We start from the raw sequence: 22,601 nt of genomic DNA on the forward strand, positions 1-22,601 counted from the left end.
AGGCTGTGAAACCCTCACAGTCCATAAGACCCTTCAATTAAACACACACACAAGGAGAGGTGGAAGAAGAGCTGTGGCTCAAGTGGAAGAATGGTAGCCTTGAGCAAAATTGTTAGGGACAGCTCCCAGGCCCTGAGCTGTAGCTCCCCTGCCGCCACTCCCCCCCCCCAAAAAAAGAAAAAAAAATAGTGGAAGAGCAATGGTCTTTATCCCTTGCACCAAACACCAAGTAGAGAAACACAGATTAGCACTTGAATGTTCCCATCTTATTCCTAGCAAGACTGCTAGAAGCCAAATTTCTATTTAGCCTTTCCTTTGGCAGGACTGTGCTGAGTGCATCGTAAAGTATCCAGCCAAATTCCTAGAAGGGTCTTCTAATGTAATAGCTTCCTATTAGGAGACAGGTTTAGGTTGATTTGACAAGGTTGTGATTTAAGTGGGTTGCCGGGATTCAGCTCCATGTCCTGAGTACTGTGGGCCAGTATTTGAAGGTGAAGAAATCTTCAGCTCAGGAACCATCACTTTCCTGAGGTCACATAGAGAGTGGACTTATTTACAGCTGGTAGTTGGTCTAGCAATTTAGAGATTGCCTTTCTCTTGCATATGGCACTGCCTCACCAGAATCCATTCTGTGCTTGAATTTGGGGCAGACGACATCTATACTTCATCTTCTTTGCCTGAACCCTACAAATTTGAATTGGGTTAAAACAACCCATAGTCTAGTGCTGAGAATATTCAAAATTTTTGTATTTCAGTTTATATCTATATCTTAGAGTAGGTTGTAATGAAGAGAGTATAATTAGGCCCATGAGTTGCTAAGTCCCATTAAGAAAGTTCTGGTTTGTCTAGTCCAAGTACTGTAAACACATTTGTTTATTCCTGCATGTGTGCTGCTCTTCAGGGTGCTCTGGTTTTCATCAAACTCTCAAAAGATCATAACACTCCAAATCTTCAATAATCTGCATTCTTCATGAAACTGACTGAGAATCTGAGAGGCAGCGTAAATAAAACAAGTCTGCGGATCTCCCCATCACCAACACAGTAAGTCAGTACTCCCAGTATAGCACACACAGGTAATATCTCATAAAACACACTGATCACCTGTCATATATATAGGCTGGCACAAATGAGGCCAAGTTATGTGATGCAAAATAGACACTGATCTATTATCTATTTTATCTATCTTTTAGATAATTTTAATGTTAATATCCTGAGTATTTTCAGAGCACTGTAGACAGATAAGGCTGCCAAGTAGGATGGCTTCCTGAAAATCTGAACAATCTAGAAGCTCACCATTTGGCACACCTCTTAAAACACTCTCAATAGGGGGCTGGGAATGTGGCTTAGTGGTAGAGTGTTTGTCTAGCATGCATGAAGCTCTGGGTTCGATTCCTCAGTACCATATACACAGAAAAAGCCAGAAGTGATGCTGTGGCTCAAGTGGTAAAGCACTAGCCTTGAGTACAAAGAGGCTCAAGGACAGAGCCCACATCCTGAGTTCAAGCCCAGGACTGGCAAAAACAACAAAAAAAACCCAAACATTCTTGACAGGAAAGTGTTGAACAAGGCACCTCCAAGTACTCTGCCTGTTAAGTATTCTCTGTGCTGCTTTGTCTAACTGCCTTTGCTTGGTGTAGCAACTCTAAGCACCTTCCTTGCCTGTAAGCTTTCTTCACACTCTTAAGCTGTCTGCACGTTCCAATACTCTCTTCTCTTCCACCTCCCAGATGCCTATTAATCACTCCCACTTCCTCAAAACTGTGTGTGTATGTGTGTGTGCTTGCATGCGTGCAAATCTTGGGCACTCTCCCTGAGCTTTTTTGCTCAGGGATGGCACTCTACCACTTGAGCCACAGCTCCACTTCCAGCTTTGTTGTGGTTAATGGGAGATAAGTCTTAACAACTTTCCTGCTTGACTGGCTTTGAACTGCAAACCTCAGATCTCAGTCTCCAGAGTAGCTAGGATTGTAGCCTTGAGCCATGTTGCCATGGTCTAAAACTACAAATTTACTCACTTCTATACCTAATTATCCACTAGGGATAACCTTATACAGCAGTAAAATATCACCAACTTAATCCTTCCTTCAATTCTGAAACTCATGTCCTCCAAATCCCTACAGTTGTTTTTTTTTTGTTGTTGTTGTTTTGTTTTTTGTCCAAGATTAGGACTTGAATCTGATGCTTTTGCTCATTGGCTGTGGTTCCAATTGAACCATGCCTCTAAACCCCGCTTCCCTGCAGTTGTTAATGTTGATGTGGTTTTGATTCTTGAAGTTAAAAAATGCAAGCTGGGCTCATACCTGTGCTCCTACTTACTCAGGAAGCTGAGATCTGAGGATCTTAGTTGGGAGCCAGCCTGGCAGGAAAGTCTATCAGATTCTTATCTCAAACTAACCAGCAGGCTGGGATGTGGCTTACTTGCCTAGCATACATGAAGTCCTGGGTTCAATCCACATAAACAGAAAAAGCTGGAAGTGGCCTTGTGGCTCATGTTGTAGAGCACTAGACTTGAGCACAGAGAGGCTCAGGCACAGAGCCCAGGCCCTAAATTCAAGCCCTAGGACCAGCAAAAACAAAACAAAACGAAGTGGATCTGGCTTAAGAGGTTAGGGCTCTAAGCCTGCGCAACAAAGCTCAAGGATAGTGCCCAGGCCCCGAGTTTGAGCCCAGGGCTGGCGCACACACACACACACACACACACACACACACACACACACACACACACACAATTATACTCTCCCATTTGAGCCATACTTCACTATTTCTTTGATCATTACCTGCAATCTTCCCAGATATGGCCTTTCAATTGTTGGGATTACATCTGAATTCCACATCTGGTTTGGAGAGATAGGGTCTTGAAAACTTCGCCAGGGCTTACCTTGACCCTCAGTACTCTTTTTGGTCACCACCCTAGTAGCTGGAACTACAAATGTGTTCTCAGCATTTTTCTTATTTGTGATGCTGGGGATGGAACTCAAGACTTCCTGCATGATAGGTGAGCACCCCTAGTGAAAATCATTTTGAGATGTCTCTTGCAATTTAGCTATACTAGTGTGTGCGCACTGGTCCTGAGGCTTGAACTCAGTGCCTAGGAGCTGTTCTTCAGCTTTTGTGCTCAAGGCTAGAGCCCTACCATTTGGGCCAGATTCACTTCCTGATTTTTTGGCAGTTAATGGAGATAAGTCTCATGGACTTTCTTACTCCAGCTATCTACAAACGTCCACCTTCAAATCTCTACCTCCTGAGTAGCTAGGATTACAAGCATGAGCCACAGGGGCCTGGCTAGCATGGATATAGTTGAACTACTTTTTAGCCCTCCATTTTGCTTTTTTCTAATATTTTATCCATCCTTACACCAAAGATGTCCACACCTTGCTTATAGTCTTCCTTGCTTTCTATATTTAACTTCCAACATTTAATTTCCCTGGCTTCTCATTTCCACTCCATTGCCCTGTCCTGCTCTAATGTGATTTAGCTGACAAAAGTCTACTTGGTCACTTTGACCACAGGACTATCACAATCTTGTTTGCACTGTTCTGTACACAATTATTACACAATTCTACAGTTCTCAAGATCCATACATCGACCTCTCGCAAGTCTGACCACCACAATTGTAGTGTTATGGAGTTGTGTCTACTTCTGGCAATAAAATCTTAAAGCAGATTGCTTCTGCTGCTAGGTAGCTGAGTTCTAGGGGGAAAAGAAAAGACCCATCCAGACTTAGATGAGGTACTTGTAATGAGACCTTTCAATCTCAGCTTTCCTTCACATTTTCGTCCTTATTCTCCGGTCTCCTTGCCTTACAACTTCACGCATACCATTGCTATCACCGAGCCAGCTCCCTGATAGTTCTTCCTGTACACATCTATCTACACGTGTGTCTTCCCCGTGTTGTAGTGGATTAACAGGTGACCCACTTCTCGTCTAAACGTCATCCCTTCCAGAGAGTTATGTGTGGAATGCTGCAGGCACCCGGGGACCCAGGCCCGCCGCGTCCCTCCGGGCTCTCACACCCAAACACAACCCCACGACCAGCGGGCCCCTACTCCGCCCTCTCCCGGGGAAGCTTTCCAGCAGCAGTCTGGGTTCGTTGTCCTCCGCCCGGGGCGTGGACTAGAACGGAGAACAGTCGGCTTGATAAACCCTCAGCCACTGCACACCCAGCGCGCTCCGGATGCCGGCGGCCGCTTGCCGCTCTCCCTCGCTCTTCCCTCCTCTTGGCCACGCCCCCAGCGCTCTCGCGAGACTTCGCGCCCTCCGCTCCGCGAGCACTTCTCGCGAGGCTGCAGGCAGGGCTGGGCCCGACATGGCGGAAGGTAGGCTTTTTTTTTTTTTTTTTTTTTTTGTGGATCCGAGCGGGAAGTCGCGGAGCCGTCGCGGCGCGGGCTCCCGGGCAGAGCTGTCCCGGGAGGGGCTCCGACAGTGGTTGCCGGGCCCAGCGGGTTTCGGGGCCCTCCTTCCTAGGCCCTTGTGCACCTGCGAGGGCCGGGGTCCGGAGCGCGTTTCCTATGGCAACGCCCCTCCCGCGGGGGCCGCAGGAGCCGGGCGGCTGCGTGCGGGTGCAGGCGGCGCGGGACCAGGCAGGGGCCCAGGGTGCGGGGGCTCTTCGACTCCCCGGGGGTCGGACACGGGGGAGCGACCCTCTCCCGAGGAAGTCGGCACTGCTGTCCGGGCACATGACAGGACCTGCGTCCGGAAGGAAGGGCGTTGCATCCCGGCCTGCTGGAGAGCTGGGGCTCCCTCCGCACCCGGGTCGCGAGGCTAGGCTGCCGCGCCCGGGCCGGATCCCCTACCCCCATCCCGTGCCCTGTCTCCTGTGCCCTGTCCCGTCCTCCGTCCTCCCTGCCCCTGCCCCCTCCTCTGTCCCCCCTGCTCCTGCCATACCTCTATCCCTGTCCCCTTCCTCATTTCCCCTCTCCCTGTACTCTCCTCAGACCCTGTCCTCTCCTCCCCTCCCTCATCGCTCTGCCCCCGTCCCCTTCTCCCTGTCCCCTCCCCGTGCCCCTGCCTCCTACTCCCCCCTCCCTTTCCTCTGCCTTACACATGTGGACTGGTGGAAGGGTTTGCTCGGGGGAGTCAGCTGACCAAGGTCACACTGCACCCCAGGAATGTGCCAAAGCCAGGCTCCTTTGCCTCCTCTTCCAGTCGAGACCCGTTGTCTGGTTCTCTCTTTGAAACCACATGTAAAGGCAGTTCGATGGCTCAGCCTCTGCCTCCCCTACATAGCAATGTCAAGATCCTTCATTGTCAAAGCCTTACTCTACACGGGAGAGAAAAGAAGTCTGGGAGGTGGCCAGTCATTGCCAGGGAGCATCTAGTGATACTACTTACTGTACCTGGTTTGTGTGTTTTTCCTGTGTATCCTATGGATGGAGAAAAATACTCATGGCTTACGTAGAATTTATTGAGTGACCAAGTGTTCGTTGTTACAACCTGCTCCATTGGTTTTGAATTAAGCTCCGAGGAAACCCATCATTTCTTAGATTTGCACAGTTCCGGACACATTTTAGGGTTTTCTCATTTGGATGGGGTTTAAGAATAACTTTGGGACAGAAGCCTGGCAGTTCTGTTATTTGTCTTTTATAGATAAAGGAATTGAGGCCAAAGTTAATAGATTACTGAGACTGGATCCAGTTTACATCTTTGCTTTTCTCTTATTACATTAAGTCATTGGGAGAGGGAAACTAACTGCATGTGAATGTTGCAGAGAGAGGAGAAGGGAGCAACAGCAAGCTAAGGCATCCCCTGAAAGTAGGTTTTGGGTTAAGTACAAAGTATTTTTTTATTAAACTTTTTTCTTTATTGTCAAAGTATGGTACAGAGGGGTTACAGATTCATATGTAAGGCAGTGAGTGCATTTCTTGTTCAACTTGTACCTCCTTCATAAGTAAAAAGTATTTTGAGGAGAAGAGGTGGACAAGTCTGTGAAATGCAGCTTGTTCATTACTGTGAGAGGAGGGTTAAAAGGTTCAGGAAGGCTGTACATGAAATTATAGTAGTCTAGTACTTTTACAGTTAGAAGAGAAGCTGGGTGTTTCCACCAAGGTGGAAACTGGAAGGGGTCTTCATTCAGCAGTCTCCTGAACCCTGCTGGGCTAGACTCAGGTTCCAGCTTTGGGGAGTTCTTAAAGGCCAGATAGATGCCTTTTCCTGAGCTGTGTGGTAGGGTGGCTTTGAGAGACATCTAGCCAGCTGAGTAAGTATAACTTTAAACCAAACCAAACATCCTTTAAAGATTAAGTTGCCCAGGACTGAGATCAGATAAATAAGCAGTCATTAGCTCCTTACTTACAATTTTACCATTTTTGCATCCTAGTTTCCTGGCTGAAGGTCTCATGAAAGCTTCTTAGAAATAGTACTGTAAGGGGCTGGGAATATGGCCTAGTGGCAAGAGTGCTTGCCTCCTATACATGAAGCCCTGGGTTCAATTTCCAGCACCACGTGTATAGAAAATGTCCAGAAGTGGCGCTGTGGCTCAAGCGGCAGAGTGCTAGCCTTGAGCAAAAAGAAGCCAGGGACAGTGCTCAGGCCCTGAGTTCAAGGCCCAGGGCTGGAAGAAAAAAAAAAAGAGAGAGAGAGAAATAGTACTGTATTCTAAGAGGGAAAGATGCCTGAAGTGTGATAGAGGGGGTGAAACTGATTGGAATGTAGTATGGATTGGAATGTATGTGTGGAAATGAAACAATGAACTCCTCCCTGTATAACTGATATAAGCCAATTTAGAAATTCTACTGAAAATCATACTGCAGACTTTGACTAGGAAAAACTGAAGGTGTTCTCTGGCCAAGGCAAGTCATTAAACTGCAGGTGCTGCCCTGCATGATTAATTAGAAAATGTTTTGTGAGCAAGGATCTGGTGGCTCATGTCTGTAATCCTAGCTGCTCAGGAGGCTGTGGATTGTGGTTCAAAGCTAGCCCTGGTAGGAAAGTCTGTGAGACGTTTTAGCTCCAATTAACCACCCGAAAACTGGAAGTGGAACTATGGCCCAAAGTGGTAGAGTGCTAGCCTTGAGCAAAAAGAGCTCAGGGACAGCACCTAGGCCCTGAGTTTAACAAAAACCCCATGATCAACAAAATAAAGAAAATGTTTTTGGGTTGTTCCTTATTTAATGCCGTTTGTACTTTTCTCAGAATTGTCAGATTTGGCTACTGTTGTTCTGAGATACTTATTTACACACAAATAGTAAAATTTTGTGTCTTGTAACAATTACATTATCTGTAAGCATATTCCTGTAACATCTGATATTGGTAATGGTTTGTTGGTGGAATGGGTATGTGGGAATCAGTGCCTAGGAGTACTAAGTGGAACCTCAAAATTCCAAGCATACAGTAACTTCTACACAGTTATGTCTTCCGTGACTTGTTTGGAAACCAGCCTCTTTGCATAATCCATGGCTGTTGATTTGACTTCACATAGTTTGTGTCCATCCTAATATTGATTTCCACTTTCACTCTATCCTTGAAATTTTCCTGTTCATATATGCTTCTTTCTCTCCTCAAGTAGACCAAGTAGATGCTAAATATTATCTTCTTTACTACTTGATTTTTCCCTTCCCCCTACACCTATTTTCAGTTTCTACTATTCACTTTAAAACAAAACATCTTGTCTCTTCTATTCTCAATACCCCTGCCCCTCGATTCCAACTCTCATGGTTCTCCATGATCTTACAATGTATGCCAAAGCTTTCCAACAGGTCTAGCACCTGCTTAATACTGAAGCCTTATTTCCTATTTTTCATTTACTGCCCGGGTCACACTAACTGGCTCTGAGCTCCTCTGCCCTCTCCCACTTTGTCCTTGCAGTTTTGGCCTGGGACAACCTTCCTATTTCCCCATGTGATTGACAATACAATTGAAGCCACCCTCTCTGGAATGTAAACCTCATGAGGGCAGGAACGTTTCCTTTTTTGTATACTATTCTGTCTCCTACATGCCTGTAGTTGAAGGCAAGTATGAATATTGAACATTATCAGTGATCAAACTAGCTTCATGGGGGTTGGAAGAATTGTCCACTTGTTGAGCATATATTTAGCATGTACATGATGGCCCTGGGTTCTGTCCCTAGCACTGCTGGAAGAGGGAAGGAGGGGAGAGAGATGGGAGGAGAAAACGAGAAAAAGTTGCCTGTATACAGCCTTGGTTTTTGGTCTGTCAGGTAATCTGGCCAGTCCAGTAGTGTGTATGTGTATGTGTGTATGTGTATGTGTGTGTGTGGGGGGGTTGGTATTAAGGCTTGAACTCAGGGCCTCATGCTTGCTAGGCAAGCGTTCTATCACTTGAACTATGTCCCCTTCCCCAGCCCTTTTGCTTTAGTTATATTGCAGATAGGGTCTTGAGGTTTTGCCTGAGGCCAACCCAGGCTGTGATCTTATGTAACTACAGCTTCCAGTGTAGCTGGGATTGCAGGTTTGTGTTACCATGTTCAATTTATTTGTTGAGATAGGACCTTGCTAACATTTTGCTTTGGTCTTAAACTGTGTATGATCCTTCTAATTTCCACCCAGAGTAGTTGGAATTACAACTATGCACCACCATGCTAAGCCTATCAGTTTAACTTTTACTGTACTCTGAATGATGTCAGTTTGCTAAAAGCTCCCTGACTTCTTTTTCTTTTTTGAGGTGCTGAGGATCAAATCCCAGGCCTTGTATATGCTAAGCAAGCACTCTACTCCTCTGCTAACTCTCCAGCTCTTGAGAGTTTTTTGTTTGTTTGTTTTTTGGCAGTCTTGTCATATAGCCTAGATTAGCCTTAAACACTAGTCCTGTTAGCTCTGCCTCTTGAGTGCTGGAACTACGGGTGTGTGACACCACACCTGGCTTGCTTAACCAGCTTTTCAGACCTTTTTTGTTTGTTTGTTTAGCAAAATCATCTTTAATGAAACTAGTTACATACAAAAGATTCTCGGGAGTTGAGGCAGGATAAGATGTTTTGCTATACAGAACAGAAAAGCAATTCAGCAAGCACTGGTTTCTTATCCTGTCCACTAAGAGACCATTTTTATGTTAACTATAGTGCAGGAGTTGGATGGAGGCTGTTGCTCCTTAGTACAGTGCTTGCCTAGCACGTGAGAGGCTATGGGTGCAATCTTCAGCACAGCCCTCCAACAAACAAACAAACCTCGGCATAATGATGTAGAGCATAGATTTGGATTGAACTAAGCTGTGATGGTAGGGAGGTGATTTAGTTGCTTTCATTCACGGTTTGCAGATCTAAGGTAGGTAGCTGTGAGGATCAAGAAACAGCATGAGCTCTCTTAGCATAGTGCCCAATGTGTGCCTTGGCTTGCAGTTTTCCTCTTAGTCTCCTCTTAAACTGCTCTCTGCTTCCCTCCACCAAGAAAAGTAAAAATGAGAATTCAAAGAAAATGAAGAGAACTGAAAATTGAAAGAAAAAAGTAAACAGTTAAGTAAAAAAGCCTATTGTGCACTTTTTACTTAATTGAATTTGGTCAGGAAATGTTTATTTATTTATTTTTTTGTGCCAGTCCTAGGGCTTGACCTCAGGGCCTAGATGCTGTTTGTGAGCTTTTGTGGTCAAAGCTAGTACTCTATAACTTGAGCTACCGATCTGCTTCCTGCTTTTTGCTGGTTAACTGGAGATAAGAGTCCCACAAACTTTCCTGCCTGAGTTAGCTTTCAGATCTCTGCCTCCTGAGTAGCTAAAGATTACAGGCATGAGCTACTGATGCCTGGCTAGGAATATACTTTTGATAACAGTTCAGGTAACCATGTCACAATTCTGGCAAACCACTGGTCAGTGCCATGACCACTAGCCACTGGAATTTAGAGTGAAATAAAACATTTCTATTCGTCCTGTTCCAAATGCTCAGCAGTCATGTGACAGGGGTTCCCTGGAACTGGAGGATGAGGACAAGTAGAACATATGGGTCCTTGCAGAAAGTGCTGTTGGATAGCACTATTCTACAAAATGCTTAATCAGCAAGGCTGGCAGGATGAGAAGTTTGCCATCCTTCCAGTTTTGAAATTTATCTGTTTATGGTTTTATTCATTTAACATAATTCCAAAATGCTGTCTGTCTCTGCTTGGCCTCCTGGGGGATTTTTTTTCACAAAGAAATAACGATTAGGGTCTGGGACTATGGCCTAATGGTAGAGTGCTTGCCTCACGTACATGAAGCCCTGGGTTCGATTCTTTAGCACCACATATATAGAAAAAGCCAGAAGTGGCGCTGTGGTTCAAGTGGTAGAGTGCTAGCCTTGAGCAAAAAGAAGCCAGGGACAGTGCTCAGGCCCTGAGTTCAAGCCCCAGGACTAGCAAAAAAGAAAAGAAATAAAGATTAATCTACTCTGACTAAATGTGTCAGAGCAGAGCTTCTGAATTGTGCTATGCCACACTTAGTCATTGGCAAGAGATTTACTCTAGGTTATCTGAGGCATTGTGATTTATAGTCGTGTTAAGCAGATTGAGAAGGTGATGTCTCCAGAGTTTTGTTGAATCTGTATAGACCCAGGACCTTCTATGGCATTGTTGAGCTCTCCTGTAAGGAGGAGGATGGGGTAAACATGGGGGTAGTGGAGGCAGTAGTCAGCACTTTACAAAGGTTAGACATAAGTACTTTTTGTAGTGCACTTAGACTTTGAAAAGTTCAGGAAGTTAAAAACTATATGAGAAACTCTAAGGAAAAGATGAAAAATGCTTAGATGTTACTTTGAAAAGTCAGATCAAGATTTTCTAAGGAAGTGGTAGCAAGTATGTTTTGGATGGTCTTTGCTTCAGGAGACTGTGTTCAAGCTGGGCTTTGAAAAATAACCTTTTTTTGTTTAATGTTGAGACATTGGAATCAGGAGAGGCTATAATATCCTCAGTGGAAGGAGTGGTAGGATGTGAAGTCAGAAGATGAAGTTAAGGGCCAGGTGATTCTGGGTGTGATGATGCAGTAGAGTTTTTTGTTTTATGGGTCAAGGGTGCACAGTTGAGTGGTAAGTTGCCTTGTCTTAGGCTTGTTGGAAGAACTGCACTGCGGAGGAAGGGGTGGAAGAAAGGAAGCCAGGGAGGAAGCTGTAGGTGCTGAGTCATTTAGCTGATGAGGACTGACATGAGAGAGACTTACAGAAGGCATGAAGCAGGACTTTCTAAAAAGCCTTGGTGAATGTTGTCAAGAAAGAGCTATAAGGAAGGGTGTCTGGAGGATGCTAGGTCTAGCTGACTCAGATCACAGGAAGAGGAGGAACAAATGCACCAACGAATACCTTGACCTGGGTTTTAGACATACTTTGCTGTTCCCTGTATACCTCTAGTTGGTTATGTCTAGCAAGGGACTTGGAAGTATTTCCAGGCTAATAGGAATTTCAGGATAAAATGTTAGCTGATAGTTGAGCATCTTTCTGTGAAATTAGCCCTGTCAGTCCTGTACAGTGTAGGCCTTTAACTCAAAGGCTGAACAAAGCAGAGGTAAATTCTATTCAAGAAAAATGCATTTAAGCCAGGCTTCAAGTGGCTAATGCTTGTAATCCTAGCTATTCAGGAGGCTGAGATCTGAGGGTCACAGTTCAAAGCTAGCCCAGGCAGGAAAAGTCTATAAGACTCCTATCTCCACTACCAGAAAACAGGAAGTGGTGCTGTGACTCAAGTAGCAGAGCACTAACCTTGAGCTGAAGAGCTCAGGGCTAGTGCCCAAACCCAGAGTTTAAACCCCACGACCAACACCCCCCCCCCCAATGCATTTCATAGTAAACTTCTATGCTAGGGATAACAAAATGAACAGGACACATTCACTCTTAATAGAACTTCCAGAAGAGAGCTTTATTATCTACTGAGTTTTCTCTTTGGTGTTGATAATCCAGACTCTAGTCAATAACCTAGATGTCATCCCTGACATCCCCCACTCTGTAGTGAGCGCCAAATCCAGTGGTTCCTGTGTGTCTCTCATACCTGTTATTTGTGTTCCACTGTTCTCCTGTGAGCTCACACCCATGGCTCCGAACCTGCCCTGAGACTCATCTTGGGGGACTGAAACACTCAAGTTTATATATCTTTCAGCTTCACGGAACATCATTTTAATGCCATTTTTTTATACCCAGGTTAACAGTTTTATTACTTTCAATTCTTTTATATTAACTTTTAAACTTCAACTTCACTGTAGATGTTGCTGGTTTTTTTTTCCAAAATTTTATTATCAAACTGATGTACAGAGAGGTTACAGTTTCATACGTTATGCATTGGATACATTTCTTGTACTGTTTGTTACCTTGTCCCTCATACCCCCCTCTCCTCCCCCTTTCCCTTCCCCCCGCGGAGGTGTTCAGTTCACTTACACCAAACAGTTTTGCAAGTATTGCTTTTGTAGTTGTTTGTCTTTTTTTACCCTGTGTCTCTCAAATTTGGTATTCCCTTTCAATTTCCTACTTCCAATATCAGTATACACGATTTCCAATATACTCAGATAAGATTACAGAGATAGTGTAGGTACAACCACAGGAAGGTGATACAAGAACATCATCAATAATAGAAGCTACAGATACAAATGGGATGTTGAAAGTAGTTACAACTGTGATATAACAATTGTTTCCAAAACATGGAATTCACTGCACTTAGCATCATCTTATGTGTTCATAAGGGTATAGCTATTGGGCCTTGTGATGCTCTGCTATGACTTGCTTAAACCTGTACTAATTATTCCCAATAAGGGAGACCATAGAGTCCATGTTTCTTTGGGTCTGGCTCACTTCACTTCGTATAATTTTTTCCAAGTCCTTCCATTTCCTTACAAATGGGACAATGTCATTCTTTCTGATAGAGGTTAATGCCATTTTTTTAAACCAGTGATGTCTAGTAATAACTTTTTTTTTAAAGGATATTTTTTGTTTATTTGTTTTGTTTTTGTTGCCAGTCCTGGGCGTGGACTCAGGGCCTGAGCACTGTCCCTGGCTTCTTTTTTGCTCAAGGCTAGCACTCTACCTCTTGAGCCACAGCGCCACTCCTGGCTTTTTTCTACATATGTGGTGCTGAGGAATCGAACCAAGGGCTTCATGTATATGAGGCAAGCACTTTACCAGGAGGCCATATTCCCAGCCCTAGTAATAACTTTTATGGGTTTTTTTTTTGGTTATTGTTTGTTTTAATCTTTAATCACTATGGTTGAACCTCTGGGACTTATGCTTGCCAGGCAAATACTCTACTTTTTGTGTGTGTGTGTAGTTTTTAGTTTTTGTTGTTTTTTGTTTGTTTGTTTTGCCAGTCCTGGGGCTTGAACTCAGGGCCTGAGCATTGTCTCTGATTTTTTTTTGCTCAAGGTTAGCATTCTAGCACTTGAACCACAATACCACTTCTGCTTTTTCTGCTTATGTGGTGCTGAGGAATCGAACCCAGGGCTTCATGCATTCCAGGTCAGTACTCTACTGCTAAGCCACATTCCCAGCCCAATATCACCTTTTTTTGATGAAGGGGATGGATGCTGAGTGGCAGGGTGTTGTAACATGCTGTTAGTACACGCAGTCCTACATGCAGTATTACCGTCTTGTTTCTTCTTTCTCTTTTAAAAAATAGGATGTGCTATAAACTTTTTTTTCCCATTTTTTTCTGTCATTGGTAGCACCGGGGTTTAAACCAAGTCATTGTGCTTACTAGGCAAGCACTTTACCACTTGAGTCTCATCTCCAACCCTTTTTGCTTTACTTATTTTTTGGATTAGGTTCTTTCATTTATGTTTAGGCTATCCTGAACAGAAATCTTCTGCCTTAACACTTGTGTAGCTAGAATGATAGGCACATACCAGTGCACCCAGATCTTTTTTAATGATGAGGTCAGTTTTGCCCAGGCTGGCCCATGTGATCCAGTCTCCAATCTCTGCCCCCTGAGTGGTTGCTATTACTGTGCTTGGCCAGTTGAACTTGCTTTTTTTTTTCTTTTGGTGCCAGTTCTGGAACTTGGACTCAAGGGGTGGGCACTGTCAGCTTTTTCACTCAAGACTAGCATTTGACCACTTGAGCCACAGATTCACTTGCAACTTTAGCTGGAGATGAGTCTCACAGACTTTCTTGCCTGGACTGGCTTTGAACCACGATCCTCAGATTTCAGCCTGTCTTAGCTAGGGTTACAGATGTGAGCCACTGGTGCCCACCTTGAACTTGCATTCTTTAAAATTATTTTTTAACTTTCATTCTTAACAGTAAATATATTTTCTTTTTCTTTTTTTTTTGGCCAGTCCTGGGGCTTGGACTCAGGGCCTGAGCACTGTCCCTGGCTTCTTTTTGCTCAAGGCTAGCACTCTGCCACTTGAGCCACAGCGCCACTTCTGGCCATTTTCTGTATATGTGGTGCTGGGGAATCGAACCCAGGGCCTCATGTATATGAGGCAGGCACTCTTGCCACTAGGCCATATCCCAAGCCCAGTAAATATATTTTCTTATTGACTGTTGAACAGGTTTTCTTATTTACCATCTCTAAATAATTAATGCTGTTATAATACTGAGGGAAAATCAAACAAAGGCCTAATCTAAAATATACTAGGAGCTCAAGAAACCAACCCCTCCCCAAGCAAATAAACCAGTCACTAAATAGGCAAAAGAGTTTAGGAAAAACCTCTCAGAAGAGGCAAGAATGTCAAAGAAACATAAGGAAATAGTCAACCTCCTTGGCCATAAAAGATCAAAACAACTTCAAGATTCCATCTTAACCCAGTTAGATTGGCCAACAAATATTGGCAGTGATGTGGGGAAAAAGGAACCCTATTGAACTGTTGGTGGGAATGTAAACTAGTACAACTACTCTGGAAAACAGTCTGGAGGTTCTTCAACAGAGTAAACCTAGATCTTCCCTATGACCCAGCCATACCACTCCTAGGCCTCTACCAAGAACATCATGAGCCAGGATACCATAAAGACACTTGCACATCCATGTTCATTGCTGCACTATTCACAATAGCCAAGTTATGGAAACATCCCAGGTGTCCTACAATAGATGAGTGGATCCAAAAAAATGTGGCACCTAATACACAATGGAATTTTACTCATTCTTTAGAAAGAACAATGTCATTTTTAGGGAAATGAATGGACCTAGAACAAATCATAATAAGTGGGGTAAGCCAAGGGCAGAGAGATAAATGGTTCATGTTTTCTCTCTTATATAGAAGCTAGATCTAAAATATACTAGATGTGATAAATTATACAGGACTCTAGGAATTCACACACGGTGAGACTTAGGAGAGGAACACAAAGTCACAATGCTTCTGAGTCTCTGATCATATAAAATAATATTTATCAAAATGAACTCCAAGAAATGGGAACAACATTTTTTCTTTGTTGTTGTTGTTTTATCTTGTTTGCTCATTTAATCTATCTTTGGGAGAGTATGGGGGTGACAGAAATGGAGGGACAAAAGGTGAACAACTACAGCACTGGGACTCACTAGATACTATGTGGGAAATGAACTGTACAACTTGTGGGTTGGGACAGGAGGAAAAAACGGGGGAGGTGGGGGAAGGGAGGGAAGGGATGACATTATCCAAAAAGAAAGTAGTAACCCCTCTGCATATCAGTGGTGGTAGTAGTACTCATGCATCATAGTGATTCTGATGCCAACAAGAAAGTAGTACTTTAACAAAATGTTACATGTAGATAATCCTAATGTATACCTAAACCAAAAAGTATTCTAGTAATTCTTACAATGTTATAGCAATCATGTCCTATCTAACTGACATAATTAAAGCAGAGTAAAAATAAAACTTATTTAGTCACTAAATTATATAAAATACTAATTCAGCCTAAAACTGACTGAAGTGTAAGAACTATACAGAAAGAAATAGGATTGATCAAGAAGCCATTGGGTATGTGTTTCCCTGACCTTCATTTTGTTTAAACTATGCCTCTTAACATGGTGCCCAAGAGCAAGGTAAAAGAGAATGTACTTAATTGAGGTGATAAAGTGAAGATTTGAGATTTCTTAAGTGAGGGCTAGGAGTATGGCTTACAGTAGAGTGCTTGCCTAGCATGCATGAAGCTCTGGGTTCCATTCCTCAGTACCACATAAACAGAAAAAGCTGCAAGTGGTGCTGTGGCTCAAGTGGTAGAGTGTTAACCTTGAGCAAAAAAAGCTCAGTGAGAGTGTTTAGGCCCTGGGTTCAAGCCCCAGGACTGCCCCCCCCCCAAAAAAAAAAGATTTCTTAAGTGGAAGTTGGGCAGTGCTGTGGCACAAATGAATGGGGCATCTGCAGGCCAGCACTCCTGAGCACATATGTGTATTTCAGTGGAGGTCTAGAGCCACAGGCCTGCTCATACAAGGCCCTGGTGCATGTGATGTGTGTTACATATTATAATAGGATAATAATGATCTTTTCATAAAATAGGCAAATATTGTATATGTATTCAGCATTGTTTTTATTTTATTTTTGAGACAAATTTGTTTTGTAGCCCAGACTGGACTCAAATCTGTGTTCCTTGTTTCTCAGCCTCCCGAGTACTAGAAATACAGATTTGTACCACCATGCTCAGTCTTAAACAGTATTTTAAATGTTTGAAGAATTACCATCAGAAAAATATATCAAGACTTGTAAAAATTAAATGAAATTCAATTTTCACTGTTTATAAATAAATATTTTTTTGGGAGACCACAGGCACACAGTCATTTATGCTTTTATGTTTCAACAACAGTTGAATGGTGTCACTGAGACTGTATGGCCCATAAAGGCAAAAATATTTTCACCTGGTGCTTCCCAGGAAAAGTTTCAACTCCTGACTTAAGAGGAAAAACACAGTGGGGCACTGGTGGCTCACACCTGTAATCCTAGCTACTCAGAAGGCTGAGATCTGAGGATAGCAGTTCAAAGCCAGCCTAGGCAGAAAGTCCCTGTGAGACTCTTATCTCCAGCTAACCACTCAAAAACCTGAGGAGGCCACTGAGGCTCCCTGTGTGACCTACAGAAAAAAGAAAGAAAGAAAGAACACTACAAAATGAATTGTTGATTTAGTGTCTGTCCCTTGCAACTTCCAAGAGATAGTTAACTAATTTTGTTTGTTTGTTTTTGGTGCTGGCCCTGGGGCTCCTCAGGGCTTGGGAGCTGTCCCTGACCTTTTGCTCAAGGTTAGGGTTCTACCACTTAAGCCACAGCTCTACTTCCAGCTTTTTTTTTTTTTTTTTGGTAGTTTATTATAGGAGGCAAGCACTCTTGCCACTAGGCCATATTCCCAGCCCCAGGTAGATTATTATAAGAGTCTTTTGGATCTTCCTGCCCCAGCTGGCTTCAAACCACAATCCTCAGGTCTCAGCCTCTTGAGTAGCTAGGATTATGGGCGTGAACCATTGGCACCCAAGTTAACTTTATTTTTTTGCAGTAGACATTTTTAAAAATCTTATTTCAACCCAATTCCAACTATAGTTTATGCAGACTTTTTTTGTCGTAAGCATTGTCTGACCTGAGACTGTACAGATTACAAAATTGTAATAGACATTACTGACACTCTTTTTGTTGTTCTTGGTCCTGGGGTTTGAACTTTGGGCCTGGGTGCTGTCCCTGAGCTCTTCAGCTCTAGGCTAGAGCTCTATCACTTTGAGCCACAGTGCCACTTCTGGTTTTCTGGTGGTTAATTAGAGATAAGACTCTTGTGGACTTTCTTGCCCAGGCTGGGGCTGGGCTGGGATGGCTTTGAACCAGGATTCTCAGATCTCAGCCTCCTGAGTAGCTATGATTACAGGTATGAGCTGCCAGCACCTGGCACTGACATTCTTTACTCATAATTAGCTAGCATAGTTCTTCCTGTGAAACTATAGACTTAGTAAAATTTCTGTGGTGTTTTTTTTTCAAAAGGAAAGTTTGAGGAAGAAAAATTAGAATGAAACTGAAAATTGACAATAGTAAGCCTTATTCAGCTGGGCATTGTTCTAAGTGATATAACTTTTAAAAAATAAAAAATGTAGCTCAGTGCTTTTGGCTCACACCTGTTATCCTAGCTACCCAGGAGGTTGAGACCTGAGGATCATGGTTCAAAGCCAGCTGAAAGTCTGAGAGACTCTCATCTCCAGCAAACTACCAAAAAGCCAAAAGTAGAGCTGTGGCGCAAGTGGTAGAGAGCTAGTCTTGAGCAAAATGTAGCTCAGGGATAGCACCCAGACCCTCAATTCAACCCCCAGGACTGGCATAAAAAAAAAAAAAGAGAGAAAAGAAAAATAAGGCATATCACTATGTTATTTAGGCTGGTTTTTAATTCATGGGCTCAAGTGATCCTCCCATCTTAGCCTCCCTAAGTAGCAGGGAGGACAGGCATGCACCACCACTCTGGCTATAATCTTAATTACTCATTACATGGCACTTTGAGACAACATTATTTCCATTTTCCATAGAAGAAGACTGAAGCACAGAAACCAGTAATTTGCCCAAGGTCACAGGTAGAAAATAGGTAAGCTTGTATCAATTCCACTCCATGTGGCTCAGCAAACATTTTTTTTTAAACTGTCCTGTTACTTTTCTAAGACCTATAATAATAGCTAGGATCTGTTGACTACTTACTACAAGGTAGAAACTTGTTACATGTAAAAACACTTTTAATGTTTCCAGCATCCATACAAATGAGAAGCAGGTAGCTGCTTAGGGTTTTACAACTAGGACTCCATCCCAGTCAGGCTAGCTCCAGAGCCTGTAGCCACTTTTTCTTGTAGGCATTGTATAGCTTGCTGACTCTTCAAAACATGAATTTCTCTTGTTGCTTTCTAACAGAATAATATCACCTCAGCCCTGGCACTCACTTATACTATGAGGTAGGTAGTACGGTGATTGCAGTCCACTGATGGGTGCTTTTAAAATGCCTCAATGCACTTATCCTTTGGACTCTCTCCTGCAAATGCTGCTGAGGCTGAGAGCACTTGTAATTTTTTAATAAGTCCTCCCTTTCTCCTCCAAAAGAAGAAGAATAAAAGCCCAGCCATTTTTTCTTTGAAGTATACATTAGTTGTAGAAGGGAAGTTTTATTGTGATATTTCCACACAGGTGTACAGTGTATACAAATTATCCTTACTCTATCACTCCTCCCCATCTCTCTTCTTAAAACAATTGTAGCAGGTTTATGAACAACATTCATCTTCATTTGTCCCATTTGTTAGCCCTTCTCCTGCCCACTGGTGCCCCCCACCCCATCCAAGCCTGTTTTACTTTCTTTTCATTCTTTATGCTTGCTGTTTTTAATCACTGTTTTTGTTATTATTGTTATTATTTTGTTGGCCATAGTGGGCTTGAACTCTGTGCCTGGACACTGTCCCTGAGCTCAAGCTCAAGGCTAGCACTCTACCACTTAAACCACCGTGCCACTTCAGCTTTTTTCTGTGTATGTGGTACTGAGGAATTAAACGCATGGCTTTGTCCCTGCTAGGCAAGCACGTTCTCACTAAGCCACATTCCCAGCCCCTCCACTTTATCTTTTGATGGTTAATTAGAAATAAGAGTCTTGGAGTTTACTGCCCAGGCTGATTTTAAACTATGATCCTCAGATCTCAGCCTCCTGAATAGCCTCCTGATTATAGGCATGAGCTACCATTGCCTAGCTACACTTGTCATTTTAAGACACAAAAATCTTTGAGCAATCAGTGAATGAACAATGACAATCAATTCCAGGCAGTGGTACTTAATCTTCCCAGAGTAGTATGTGCATTATTTGGGAGACTTGTGCTGGGATCTCAGTGTTTCTCAAGGTCAAGAACACTGCTCTGTTTTAAGATACTTTTTCCAGTGCTACCCAGGTCTACTGAATCTGATCTGGGATTTCTTCAGTTCAGGCAGCCTAAGTGATTCTTGTGAAATAATATCACACATCTCGTCTCTGTTGTCTGCTCCTAAGATTCCCAGAGAGTTGGACTAAAAGGCTTTATGGCCCCGGAGCACTGAAAGTAAGCAATGGATGGTCAGTAGGTCTAAAGATCCCTTCCCATCGTCAAATTTTGTAATATAGAAAACCTTCACACCCAAGAATTAGAAGTTATTTACTCATAATTTATTTACTACAGTCTTTAAAATCTGTGTACTTGTTTATAAGTGTACAGGTTTTTAAAATTAGAATAAAATAAGTTGTGTTATCCCTCTTCCTGCCTCAGCTGTTTTCACTTTTCCATTATCAATCTTGTGCTTGTTTCCTCCTTGTTTACCTCTCAGTAATCAATCGTACACTGCGCTTTCTGGGTTGATCAATTACAGACATTATCTGACTTTTTATATAGTGGTCTAGGAGTTGCCTCTTTGAGAGATTCTTTTAAAGGGAAGCTGATCTTGCAGCTCTTTCCAGTGGATAACAGTGAGTGGTTTTGGGCAGTGCTGAGGAGCTAATCCTGGTACTTGTGTGTGTAAGCAAGCACATTATCACTGAGAGCCACACCCCTAGCCCAACAGTGATGATTTTTAAATTATTTTGGGCTTTTAGGCCTTTTATTTTGGGAGTTGACATTTCTGACTTGATATATGATGTAATATATATATATATATATATATATATATATATATATATATATTTTTTTTTTTTTTTTTTTTTTTTTTTTTTTGGCCAGTCCTGGGGCTTGGACTCAGGGCCTGAGCACTGTCCCTGGCTTCTTTTTGCTCAAGGCTAGCATTGGGCCACTTGAGCCACAGTGCCACTTCTGGCCGTTTTCTGTATATGTGGTGCTGGGGAATTGAACCCAGGGCCTCATGTATGGGAGGCAAGCACTCTTGCCACTAGGCCATATCCCCAGCCCCTATGATGTAATATTTAAGGTGGTACATTCAGGATTTACCAGTACTTTCCATTCTTTGTATTGTGGTTTATCACTTCATAGTTCTGATAACGCATCATTGACATTCTCTGACTTTATCTGATCAACATTAGTAACTAAGTCATTAAACATTTGAATCTCATCCTTTTTTTTGCACCAGCACTAGGGCTTGATCTCAAGGCCTGTACATGGTCCCCAAGCTTCTTTAGCTCAAAGCTATCACTCTGTCATTTTTTTTAAATTTAATTTTATTATTAAGGTGATATACAGAGGGATTACAAGTACATTTGTAAGATAGTGAATACATTTCTTGTCCAACATTGTTACCCCCTCCCTCATTTTTCTCCTACTTTCCCGCCCCCCCAATCCCTCCCCCCTCACTCTACCATTTGAACCTCAGCTCTACTTCTGGGTTTTTTTTGGCAGTTAATTGAATATAAGAATCTAATAAAGTTTCCTGCCCAGGCTGTCTTCAGTGATTCCCCCAGATCCAGTCTTCTGAGTTAGGATTACAGGTGTGAGCCACTAGCACCTGGCTCCCATTCTACTTGGTTGTTATTATAAAGGTGATAAACAGAGGCATTATACTTTTATTTTATGCTGGGGCTTGATCTCAGGGCCTTGGGCACTATCCCTTAGCTTTTTCCAATTAAGGCTGGAATTCTACCACTTGAGCCACAGGTCCACTTCTGGCTTCTTCAGTGTCGTTTGAGATAGGAGTCTCACAGACTTTTCTGTCCAGGCTAGCTTTGAAATGTGATCCTCAGATCTCAGGCTCCTGAGTAGCTAGGATTATGGGTGTGAGCCACTGGCATCTAGCCTTTTTTTTTTTTTTAATTGAAGCATAAGATACAAAATGAAATGTGTGTAATCACCACTGAGTAAATGCGAAAGGGAGTGTTACCAGCACCTCAGAAAAATCTCCTGAAGTATTCCAGTTTGGTAAAGCTCCTGCCCTTCCTCCATATATCACTTCTAAAGGGATTCATTTTGGTAGATTTGAAAAGACTTTGTTAGTCTTAACTCTATGTCCTCCTACATTTCCTAGTGCTATATCTAAAAGTTCTCGTCAAGGAGCTTAATCACTGCTAGGTGCAGTGGCTCACACCTGTAATCACAGCTACTCAGGAGGTAAATATCAGAAGGATGACATTTCTTGACAGTTTGGATGAAAAGTTAGTGAGATCCTCATCTGAACAAAAGAGGTAGATATGGTAGTGGCTTATCTTTGGTCCCAGATCACAGGCATTGGTAGGAGGATCACAGTCCAGACTAGGCCTTGGCAAAAAAACCCACCAAAAACAAAAAACCACACACACAAAAGTCAATTTTTTTCTGTTTCTTTCTCTATAGGAAAAACAGTGAGGAGTGTACCCATGATACTCACATGAATTCACTGCTCTGTGCCAAGTGCTTATTTACACTTTCAAGGTAAATAATTGCACTTCCTGGCTCATTTAGTCTGAGTCACTGTGAAGAACTCTTCAGAGCCAGTGATCTCTAAATTTCTCACACTAGAATAAAAGCACTGAGCTTAGTCTACCATAGGGATTTGGTATAATTTCAAGAGCAACTTGCCAGGATTTAGTTAGAAAATTATAGGATCATTGTAAGTGTTATTTTCCTCTGACCAATCATTGTGTGTGTGTGTGTGTGTGTGTGTGTGTGTGTGTGTGTGTGTGCGCGCGCGCGCGCGCCTGTGTTGAGTGTGCACCAGTCGTGGGGCTTAAACTCTGGGCCTGGGTGCTGTCCCTGAGCTCTTCAGCTCAAGGCTAGTGCTCTACCACTTGAGCCACAGCGCCACTTCTGGTTTTCTGGTGGTTAATTGGAAATAAGAGTCTCAGGGACCTTCCTGTCTGGGCTGGCTTTGAGGGTTGGCTTTGAACCAGGATCCTCAGATCTCAGCCTCCAGAATA

The 22,601-nt window shown here is 43.0% G+C and overlaps 1 protein-coding gene and 1 long non-coding RNA gene across 4 annotated transcripts in view; both read left to right on the forward strand.

The window, feature by feature from the left end:
* Window positions 1-4,254: 4,254 nt before the first annotated feature.
* The window catches only part of Ankfy1 (ankyrin repeat and FYVE domain containing 1), a 93,033-nt gene continuing 74,686 nt past the window's right edge, over window positions 4,255-22,601 (forward strand). Inside the window, exon 1 of one of the 3 annotated variants that reach the window (XM_048366638.1) lies at window positions 4,255-4,316. In XM_048366638.1, the coding sequence (XP_048222595.1) occupies window positions 4,307-4,316 (10 nt within the window). In that variant the 5' untranslated portion in view covers window positions 4,255-4,306. Of the gene's footprint in view, window positions 4,317-5,021; window positions 5,752-22,058; window positions 22,117-22,601 lie in introns of those variants that run through there. The other 2 variants (XM_048366639.1, XM_048366640.1) reach the window with 2 other exon arrangements.
* On the forward strand, window positions 5,899-6,820 carry LOC125366160. The gene is made up of 2 exons (XR_007213799.1): window positions 5,899-6,360; window positions 6,586-6,820. It is a non-coding gene; the product is annotated as an uncharacterized LOC125366160 (long non-coding RNA).

The sequence above is a fragment of the Perognathus longimembris genome, chromosome 17 (genome assembly GCF_023159225.1).
Source record: "Perognathus longimembris pacificus isolate PPM17 chromosome 17, ASM2315922v1, whole genome shotgun sequence".
Lineage (NCBI taxonomy): Eukaryota > Metazoa > Chordata > Mammalia > Rodentia > Heteromyidae > Perognathus > Perognathus longimembris.